Below are 12,107 nucleotides of genomic sequence, written 5' to 3' on the forward strand. Positions count from 1 at the left end.
GATGTAAAAAAAATACCTAACTTTGTGAATGTCTGTACTTGTGTGTTCATGAGTGGTTGCAGTTTTGTTTCTGCATAATAACTTGAATTCACCAATATCTTTGTAGATGGCTTGCACTTGGGGCAAAAATGAATCCTATCAAGTCAAATAGTCATACTGTAATGACAGTATGTCTAGGAACACTACATGTCTTGGGACACCCATAATTATTTTCAAAAGTAATTTTTTATGACCTATAAAAGCTGGTCAAGGTAACTTTTTCCTGTACTATAAGTCTTAGGATACCTTAGACATATTTTACCTGCTGATCAATTACCATATTTTATTAATTGTAATGTCATTAACTTAACAAATTGACTTTGTGGTTGTTAACTGGTTAAAGGACTATCATTTTGAATTATTATTTGAAAATGTTATAAGTTAACATAATTTGTTTGAAGAGTCAGTAAAATTATATATTTAATTTTCCTTTGTTTTCTTATTATTTCTACTCAATTCCAGTATGTATAATTTGATTGGACAATGACAATACTTGGACATTAGTGGCTTGTTTTACACATTCAGTTTACTATTGTTTGTTTAGCATTATTACATCTGAATTTTGTATCAGTTCACCAGCAATTAAGTTTTTATTTTATCTTAAAAGTTTAAATGCCTAACTTATTAAAATGCAATATACCAATATACAAACAACGAACAACAACAGTGCTTTGTTTAACACTCACATTTAGTGAAGATATTTACATAATGGCATCAGTGCATCTACAGCATATTGAAGATTTTAACTTCTCTGCGCTGAATGACTTACATATCTCCAAAATACAATAAAGTTTAAAAGAATGCTTCAAAAATAATGTAATACCATAAAAGATGTAGTTTACTTTTGATGTAAGTGACCTTAAGTAAGTCTCTGTTTTACTCAGCTGTGGTAATCGTGCTAATGTTAGGTAGTAAAAGTCAATTGCACCACAAAGTACTGGCATTGCCTTCAGAAAATTTCCTCTTTACCCAAGCTAGTTTCATGGTTTAAATGATTTACTGGCCTGGATTGCTGTTGAAAAACAAAAGATAAATCCACCAATTATATATGAAGGTGATGCCGATACAATAAGTGGAAATGAATAATGTGTGGTAAACTAAGATTTTGTTAAACCGAGACACAAAACTAAAATGAATAATGATCTTATTGAATCTGTATTCAGAATTATTCAGAATTATTAACCAGTATTATAGTATTCTTTCATGAATAAACAGTTGGGTGAATATATTCTGCTTATGTGCCTTACACAATTAAATGTATGTATCTTTTTATATAAATTACATCACTTTGTCAGATCACTTATATCATTGACAAACAGTAACTTGTGAACATGTGGATCAAAAGCAAATAAATCAGCAATATATGTTTAGCTGAAATATAATCTGGAAGAATGCGATTTTGGTAAAAACAATGAATAAGCAAAATTTTCATCTAATATTTATATATTGGGGAATAAACATGGAATATAAGAATCACAAAACATGATTGCACTTTGTAAGTACTGTACACTGTATTGTAAAGGTCTCCTGTGTAAATTCTAAGTTTAAATGGCCCATGAATTTCAAGTCTTTATTTATCTTTATTTTGTTTGATGGAGTAATCGGAAAATATGCACATGCAAAATAATAGCACAAACAGTAGTTTATAACACTTTATTGACATGGTAATTTATATTATAGTTAATAATTACATATGATAGCATTTTTAGTTTCCTTCACAAGATCACAGTCTGGTGATGACTGATGACATTCACAGTGATTATTAAGCTTCACACTTAACAAGTTCTCATTAGTTTTCTGGTCCAGATCCCCCCCCCCCGAATTACTTTATATTTTGCAAAGAATGGAGAACGTCCTCTCTTATCAGCAATAGAATGTTGTAATGAATGGACAACTACGCTTTAAGCCTACAAAGGACTTTTAGAAACAGTTTCCTGTTGCTGGGTTTGTAAGGCTGCTGTCTGCTCTCCAACACTTCTTCACATTATGTTCAACCCACGGAGGAAGTCCCTGACTTGGACTTTAGATTTATTTGTGATTCTCATCCTCGAGGACTTCTTTCTCTTTAAAGCTTAGATCCAAAAATCTGCTGGATGATCTGACCACTGTAAATAATTTTTTATAAAAATGTTTGATTTAAACTTGAAATAAACAATGAAAAAACTTACATTGTGTATTTATGTTTTTATGAATAATATTTTCTCAGATTAATTATATTGTAATATATTGTTAACTGATATGTTTTATATAGGGATTTAACTTAGTTTATGTGCATGAAAACTTGTACATAAAGGTTTTATGAAATGCAAAGATGCATACCATTGAGACACAGTGTGTGGCATTCTTCATGTGGAATGATTCACAGAGATGAGGTGGTATTGTGCCAGTTGCATATAAGACATGCACACCTCTTTCCTTCATATGTCCTGAAAGGTACCGTAGGTTGATTCTCTAACAGACTGAGTCCATTGCAAGTATCTGCTGACAGTGGAGCACATTCTTGGTAATGGGATAGACTTTTGCCCCAGCTGTGAGACTGAAGGGTTTAGAGAAACTTTATTAGGACATACAGAAGAACCTCATTAATCTGGACTCTGTTTATCTGGAATCCTCACTATCAGGACATAGTATAATGGGAAAGGATTTCCTAAATGTTAGATGTGGAAATCAAAATTAGGGACAAAAGTATAAAATTGGTATAACACTTGCCTCAATAATCCAGAATTAAATGTGTCCAAAAATAAGAAAATTTTAAGAATCATATTTGGGAATACAGTAAGTTGGATAACACAAATTCACCTATGCATCATGGAGGTGTGTCTGTTTGTTAATCACTGATTGGTCAAATTCTAGTGGCATGTTAAAATTATTAATTTATCACATGATCATGTAGTGTGCCAATATTGTAGCCAGAAATTGTATAAACAATATCTGTTTTTGCTACTCGCTGACCAGGGGTGTTAATAATTAAATAAAATCACTGGGATCAAATCACAAAATTATCAGCTCATTAGCAGCTGCAACAGTTGTAAAATAAACAGATAAAAATGACTGCATTTTGCTAAGCTTACCGTCACACATTTAACTGCAAGATATCAGTTTTATATTCATTGTACCTTTTTACATTTTTATGGTGATATGATCAAGCAAGCGTAGACAAATGGAAATACCAGCCAGCATATAGAAGATTTGCCAGCACAAAGATCACCCAAATGCTACCATTCATATGCCAGCATAATATATCACGAATCATTGCAGACTGAGCCATCAAAAAGTTCAGGCAATAAATGTCACAGATTTCATCAGGAATTGAAATAATATGTACATGCATAGTATGATGTGTTCCATGTGTTCATTGTTTAAACTTATATTTATGTGAATATACAAGTGCATGTTATAATCAGATAAAAAAGGGAAATAAACACTTAAATCAACTGTCATTGAATATGCAGTACATGTACAGCTAGCAAATACATGTTTATGTACAGTACATGTATATGATATGATAAAATTGTAAAATAAAAATGTTCATGATTCAATTATCCAGAAAACTCATTAATTCAGACATATTCACTGGGAATGAAGGTGTCTGGATGAATAAGGTTCCACTGTATAAGAGAAAACCTCTGACTTTTTTTATGGAAATTAGCTTATGGGTATAGAGTACTAATTCAGTAACCATATACCATGATGTTAATGTTTAAAAACCCCACATATTTTCATGGTAAGATCAGTGATTCTATGAACAATCAGTCTAGAGAAGCTAGAACATGATATGCATTGTGTGCCTTGTTCTTGAGAAAAATGGCACTTTAGGTATCTATATAGTTTCCATGTATATATCCAGTAGTACCTGTGTAACAAAAGCATCAAAACTTAAAATGGTTTAGGTTATAAACCAGTGTTGAACACAACTAATATCAATGCATCGACTCCCGACAAATTTCATAAATCTTGTGCAAAAATTAGTTCTCAGCCAATGAGTGACCTTCATTTTTTAAAATATGGTAATATATTACCACACATGTAATTAAATAATTAGTTGGCTGAAACCTAAAATAAAAGTTTACTTTCAGAATGATTTTATAATGAACAACACTTTTCCCCAAATCATGGTTGTCTTGCAATTACCATTTTGAAGATATTGACAATTTTTTTTAACTTGTGAAGCCACTGTAATGATAAATTCATAAAGGTTGCTTAACCAATTAGACATAATGAATCCTGGCATGGAAGCTTTCAAATTTGTGCAAATAATTCCAGTATGATCTCCAGTATGATCTCAAATATGGTGACTGTTACTAAAAATAGAAAAAACTTTAAATGACTTCTTACAACTATTTGAAAGAAGTTGACCAATTTTAGCATTCTAGCACAAAGGGCATTCAAATGTATACAATTGATGTCTGTTCATCATCAAATATGGCCACTGAATGATTGCTGATATTAAAATTTTTAATAGAAAAGTTAGAAACTAGGGCTTCTCTAAACTTCACTATATAATTTAACCAAATTTGACAAAAAACAATTTTGCAACAAGGTCTTTCTTGTCTTAACAAATGGTCATCCACCATCACACTTGACAAACATTTAATTATCTTCTTATGAACAAATGCTCAGCAGAAGTTGATTAAATTTGATGGAAAACATGGGATAATGGGCTTTCAAATTTTATAAATGATGCCATTCTGACAGCAGATATGGATTTTGGTGCCCAAACTTTAAAACCATTAAAGAAGTTCTTTGTCAACAACCTCTTCAACAGACTTTGACCAAATTTGACAGAAAGCATGTTAATAAATGGTTTCCAGAATTTTACAAATGATACCAACATGCCATCAAATGTGGATACTGCTGCTAAAATTAGAAAAATCTTTTTTAAACAGCTTTTCAAAAACTGCTCAACAGAATTTGACCATATTTTGCAGAAAGTATCCTGATATAAACAACTTCCTTGGGTTTTACAAATAATTGCAAACCATCATCAAACTGCCATTACTTAAAATAGAAAAAACTTCAAACAGTTTCTTTCTAAAAGCCGCTACATTGAATATTACCACATTTTACAGAAAGCACCCTGGAATTATGAGCTTTCATATTTTTGCAAATGATGCCCCTCTGTAACATAAAATATAGATGAAGATACAAGAAATGGAGGAACTTTGAACCTTTATAACCATTCACAAGGACTTTAAAAAAAAATGTTGACAGGGTTGGCTTCCCACTAATCCAGATTTCTTCACCAGTTGCTGTTGAATTTGCCTGTTGGCAGATTTAAGATATGTGTACAATATCAGGCCCATATGGATTTCTATTTGTTATATGTATGGTGAGGTCAATTCAAGTATGAACTTGCATAATATAGAGTGTTACTCAGCTACACCCAAGTTTAATATAGGTCATTACAATAAGGCTTTTCTTGTTATAGGTTTCTGATTTACATTACATATCATACATATGTCATTGCATGCATATATTATAACTTGATGTGTGCATGAATCCTGAAGTATATGTAAATTTAAAAATTGTCATGAGGGGCACTGCGATTTTACATATTCTGCATTAACATCAGCTTTAACACTCATGTATTAGGCATCATCTAAGTGAGTAAGACATACATTGTTCCTAAGAGTTCTTTTTAAAGATCTCTTAACTTTGTTTTTTTTTTGTTTTTTTTTTCAGGCTCAGTCTTTAAAAGGATTCGAGTAAAGGTTCAAAAGGGCCAGCTACATGAAGCACAGGTATCTTAATATACAAAACATATATGTACAAAGTGTAATGGCACATCACCACAATCCTAGCCATTAAGTGCCGAGCAAGTTTAATATCTCAAAACAAACAAAGATAAAGACAAATTTGGGCAAAATCCCAAAACTTCAGGGTCCAATTATTTTAGCTCTGCTTGTCATAGATCTGAAGAGATTATGAGAAGACCTGTTGTCTGTCATCCATTGCCCATCCAGTTTAGCACAAGTGTGTTATCACTACTAATCCAAACTGCTTTGGCAACACTATGAACTTGACATGCACACATTCATATTAGACCATGAAATAGTCTTCTTTTGCTATTTACTGATTGTCATGTTTACATAAATACATCCAAACAAATTTTAAAAGTTTTGGTTTTATGTTTAGTAATGTATAGATTTTGCAGTTAAAATGACTACCGATATGTACACATAATTTTCAAATTGTAAATATTTTATGATGTTTATATCTTTATTGCTATAGAGAATTGATTCAAGATGAAATGATTGCAGATTTTGAAAAATGAAAACCATATATATACTGTAATTAATGCTGCAATGGGAAATGGTAATCTTGCACAAATCTGTTGGATGAGACCACCTGTAATGAGAGCCTTTTTGTTGGCAGAAAGGGTGGTCTCATAAAACAGGTTTTACTCTATTTCCCATAAGCTGAACACATCATATTTGTTTAAAATGCCTTGTACATCACCTGAATCTGCTAACCCATGTGTTTTGTAAAATCAATTTTTAATTGCATATATTGCTAATATGTGGCTTCATATTTGTAATGATGTTAGGCAAGTAGCCCTAGTATAACTCCAAACTTGAGGTGCAAGAAGTTTTGGCTTCAAAGGTTGTCAATCTCAATTGTTTCCTGTATATTGTGAACCTACTGTGTTAATTGTAGGATTTTTCCAAAAGAAGTGATGAATTAAGTTACCTTTTTCATGAAGATCACTTTGTTGATGATATGAACAGCCACAGCTATCAATATCTGAAAATGAATTCTGCATATTTAAATAATGCATACTCTCAAACATTCAGTGTTATTTTCTAAGTCTATGGATAAATCTACAGAAGTACATTTTCCAGCATAGATTGTGTATATCTTTTTATTATATTATGACATGTTATTTTTACTGAAAAAACCTGAGTATATGGTATGTTATATATGAGACAGAGAATATGTACAGTTATATAACATCAGAACAGTACAAGTGTGATTCTCTTTAGAATGTAAAATCTTGAAATGCAACAGTGATTCAGTAAAGGATGAACCATCTGCAAAGTGAGCAGAGAGCCAAAACTAAATAGCCGTTAGTCATTGTGGAGTATATGACATCTGTTGACATAGCAACACCACCCAGCATATTTGACACTCACTGAAAGATATGGAGATGCAGAAAGATCATTTTATGCTGTGAAACTTTGACTAAAGACAAGTCTGATGTATTTTAAACTTTAACAAATATCTGGGCCTCCAGTATCTGTAATACTTTTAATGCAATGACATGTAGACCTGGTGAAAATATAAATAACATGAGACCATGTCCATCAGATATAAATGAGACCCCAGAAAATCCAGCAAGATCCCTTGTGATGAGTTAACTCCCTTGTGACAACTTACCTCCCTTTTGATGACTTACCTGAATATGAATACCACTATTCTCAAGATAATGCAATAAAAAGATAATTTTTTTATATGGTACCCTGTCAAATATCCAAACTACATAAAAGATGGTTTTGGCATGTACGTTTGGGAGCTAATAAATTAGTGATCTCATGAAATGCAGTGCACAAGATAAAAGACCTTGCTCTTTATGACTTCCTCCAAGTTTATAGCCAGTCTTTGCCTTCTTTGATTTACTGAAAATTCTCATCAGTTGATGCCAGTCCACTAAAACAGTCAGCTTCAGCATACCTGTTTATTAATGTACAAAAATTTGTACTCCAACACAAGGTCCCAGCTTTGTCCAGTCTAATAGCAACAAGCAGACTTGTATGGAGCTATTGGTTATGCAACCAGACTATAACATTGCCACCCTCAAATAACTCATGATCAGCATGAAATTCAGCCAAACAGGAGGTGAATTCTGCTCTTTGAATTGGACTCTGTTTGAAGTCTTGATGGAATATTGTACACTGTAGTTTAGTCAGTGTTTAGAAGCTTCAATCATTGTGTAATTCTCGTTCACAATCTTCCCATTTCTCATTACTTTTTGTATTCTTTATTTACATCATAAATTTTAAAAACACGTTTAAAATTTTGCATTAGATAGGTTTCTTATTACTGTTGATATTTTCATTGTTTGTTTTTTTTAAATTGCTATCAAAGGAGAATATTCAAATAAGAATCAGTGATGTGCATAGGTTAAGGATTGGCAAAACCTCAGTCTTGCCAGTGTATGACCACTTGAGTGAGATTTCCCTATTCCACGCCAATGCGTATTCTGTTAACCAGTGATATTGATTGCTAATTCAGATAAAATAAAATACAACCTTTAACAGTCTATCAAAATAGCTGCAAAAAAATTTAAATTCATTTGCATGCAGGTCTAAATGCTGTTGGCCCAGGTGCTAGTGTGGTAAATGCCTTGTTGTTGATGTGGGATCAATCATTAATTATCCATCAATGCCAATGTTCAGTTGGTCAGGATAAGATCAATGACTTGCTGAAGGTACCAAACTTGTAAACAGTGACAGAGAAATATGTGAAATCTTCAATAATTTGCATGCGAATGTGGTATTAGACATTGGTATCCTTTTGATCCTCTAACCCATCAGTGTATTAAGGCCATTAAGGACAATTATAGCAACGTGGATACATATTTTTTAATTAAGCAAGTTAACCATGAAGAAGTGTATAAAATGACAAGAAGTTTTAATTAAGAATAAAGGAACAAGAGGGGATCAAATTCCTGTTAAACTGTTAAAAGCATGGGCACCAATCCCTTTGGGACATATTACAGATCTAATTAATAAAATTACACAATGAAATATGTTTCCTGATTGTCTGAGGGAAGCGAAAGTAGTTTTGATTTTCAAAAGAACATTACTCTTGATGAAAGTAATTATAGATTTGTCAACAATTTTACTCATCATATCCAAACTGTTGAGAAATCTGTTGAGACCCAAGTCAGTATACTTTTTGAAAACATTTTTAACAAACATTTGCATGCTTTCTTAAAAGTCATGGTTGCCAGACCACTCTGTTATGCTTGCTTGAGGAAGTTTCAAGATGAAAACAAATATTTAATTTTAGTCCAGATTGATTTATCCAAAACTTTTGGCTGTCTTCATTATGGTATTCTTATTTGCTAATGGATTCTGGTATGTCAGTATGTAGGGCTTTTATTGAGCTGATTATCTAATCATAAGCAGCAATTAAGTTGAAGGGTGTTCAGTAGTTATTCTCAAATTTCAGAAGGGGTTCATCAGGGGTCAATCCTTGGACCATTTCTTTTTAATGCTTTTTTCAATGGTATCTTCTATTTTTATTAGATATGGTTTTTTGTATAGCTATGCTGATGATAACACTGTCCATTTGCTTACAGTATTTTAACACTCTGATTAACATACTTGAAGCAGAATCAAAAATTCTCATTGACTGGTTCATTGCTAACAAAATGTAGTCCAACATTGAAAAGTTTCAAGCATTAGCAGTGGATAAAAAGAAATTCAGTATGAAGCCTGTACTAAACTTAAGTGGTACTGTCATAAATTGTGAAGAAATTGTTAAGCTCCTTGGAATTGACATAGACTATCAACTGCAATTTGATTCACACACAAAAATTGATTAAAAACGTCTTTGTCAGGGCAATTATCTCTCTTGAAACTTATTGGTCATAGGCTAACTAGACTCAACAAACTAACAATCTCATGCATTTATCCTTTCCAATTTTAAGTTCTGTCCCTTAGCCTGGCATTTCTGCGGTGACATGAACACACCTAAACTTGAGAAAATACAAGAGCATGCTCTATTATTTGTGTATGATGATTTTACAGGCATCTATTGTAAACTGTTTTAGCAAAATTGTTAACTCTAAACGGGCACAGACTTTGGGTTATGGCTCAAAAGACATTCAAAATATTGAATAAGCATGCTCCCAAATGCTTGGTTAATTCAATGTTTTAGACACAATAAATATAATTTTAGATATTCAAATGCATGTATTTTGATGTCCCAAGAATTATGACCTCAACATTTATAGCAAAAAAATATTTTAGATATGCAGCTGCCACTCTAATTTTTAAAAAGCTTTGCTTGTTAAGGATAATTGTCACACACAGAGTTTTGTCTGATTTGTATTTTCTTATTAATATTAATTTTCATCTTAATCTTCATCTTCTTCAGTCTATTACCATCACTCATGCTTCCTTCCTTAGTGGGTACTTCAACGTTACTGTCAGTTTCAACCTAAAGCAGTTTAGAAATTTTTCCATCACAATACAACAGGAAATTTATCTTCCTATTGGTTAATTCTCCACATTTTCTGTATTTTTTTCTTGGTCTTGCCAGAATAAAATAGATGGCCAGGATAAAATATAACTGTCACTGAATCTTCAGATACATATATATATCTTCAATACTGTTAAGGCATAAGACAAAAATAGCTTGGTTGAAGGACTGAAGGATAAATGCAGAGTAAATCAGGCATCTTTGATTGATTGAACACCTGTGATGATAGAATGAGAAAGAGAATTATCTTTATACTGGTCAAAGTGCCTTAGACATTGACCAGCATCAAACAAATAACTGTTTTCGTCTTGGTACAGATTGTACCATCTATTATAAAAATAATGATTTGTTAATACTGACATGCATCATCTATTTGCAGGTAGAAGTTCTTGTCAACACAGTAGATAGGAGCTTAGACATGACAAAAGGTGTAATCTCTTCTTCACTCTTGGACAAAGCTGGTAAAGGAATTCAAAGTGAACTTCAAAAATATCAAGGGAACTTTGTATTTGGACAAGTTTTGAAAACTGGAGTGGGCACTTTGGCAAAACCATGCATGGCCATCTTCCATGGAGTGTTGTATGTTTATGAGGGACATTCAGATTGTCTTAAGGTGAGAAAGCAGCGATAAAAAAGTACAAACTTTTTACTGTCATAATTTTTTTCAGATGCCAAATCAATAATTATATTTGTTGATGTGCAGAAATGTTGGGGCAAAGAAAATGATTCCCAACAAAACATCTGTATATAATATAAAGCTTAACTAAGATATTTTGAAACAAGGAATTCAGGTAAAACTAGAATTAATAACCATTTTTAAAATACAGGTCTATATTAACTTTCTCACATTTCTGTATCTTTATGCACATTCTTACATGTGTCAGAATTAGGTTATCAAACCAGTAGATGGACAAATTTTGATCAGTAGATTAGCTTCTAAACCAGTAGATTTTTGTCAATATTTTAAATGTTGTAAGGGGATTGAAAACAAAACAAGTGCAGTTGTTTTGCAAGTAATCTCAAAACTCCTGGGGGCCCTGAGTGGCCAAGCAGTCTAAAGCACTCACCATTACAGATCGCTGCCATCTCACCTCTGCATGGGTTCTGGTCTCAGGTTCAGCCAATATGGGTATGTGAGAAAGGTTGCCAGAAGCTTCTCATGGGTCTGTGGTTCTTTCCAGCGTTTTCTCAGGTTCTTCCTCCACCATTCATACTGGCCATGATGTACAGCTTATCATGTGCTGAAAAATTATATTAAACCCTACAACAACAACAGCAGCAGCAGCAACATAATTCCTACTTGGCCTTCTGCAAACCTTGGAGTGCCAATTTGGGAATCCTAAGTTTGCTTTCATTGCATGACTTGACCAAGTAACTGTGTTGCATTGCAGCTAAATATGGTATGCATTTTTTTATTTGCAATGGGACCCAGTGTGTGTTGTATTTCCAGCACACAATGTACAATCTGCATATTGCCCTTGCCACACTACTGTAACTACTCTGACTTCTAAAAGTAGTTAATGACATTCTCTCTGCTTTGGATAGCTGAAAGATTACAGTCCTCACCTTCCTTGATTTGTCTGCAGCATTTGACACAATAGACCATGATATATTATTTCACTGTCTCCAGCATGTATTTGGCATTCATGATATAGCCTTACCATGGTTCAAGTCCTACTTGGTCAACAGGATACAAATTGTCTGCAAATGGAATACACTCCAGCCCAGTTGATCTGTGTTGTGGTGTTTCACAGGGGTCTGTTCTTGGACCTGTTCTCTTCATTCTATACATTCAGCCACTCTCAAGTGTCATAGATCATCATCCAGTGTCTCACCAATTGTACACTGATGACACCCAA

General features: G+C 32.9%; 1 protein-coding gene across 1 annotated transcript in view; it reads left to right on the forward strand.

Annotated features, from left to right (window-relative positions):
• The window catches only part of LOC149795876 (uncharacterized), a 133,485-nt gene that overhangs the window by 42,307 nt on the left and 79,071 nt on the right, over nt 1-12,107 (forward strand). Inside the window, exons 11-12 of the mRNA XM_089963875.1 lie at nt 5,722-5,780; nt 10,628-10,861. Of these exons, the coding sequence (XP_089820001.1) occupies nt 5,722-5,780; nt 10,628-10,861 (293 nt within the window). The remainder of the gene's footprint in view (nt 1-5,721; nt 5,781-10,627; nt 10,862-12,107) is intronic.

Source organism: Sinohyriopsis cumingii, chromosome 7, assembly GCF_028554795.1.
Source record: "Sinohyriopsis cumingii isolate HCF-2022 chromosome 7, ASM2855479v2, whole genome shotgun sequence".
NCBI classification, from domain to species: domain Eukaryota; kingdom Metazoa; phylum Mollusca; class Bivalvia; order Unionida; family Unionidae; genus Sinohyriopsis; species Sinohyriopsis cumingii.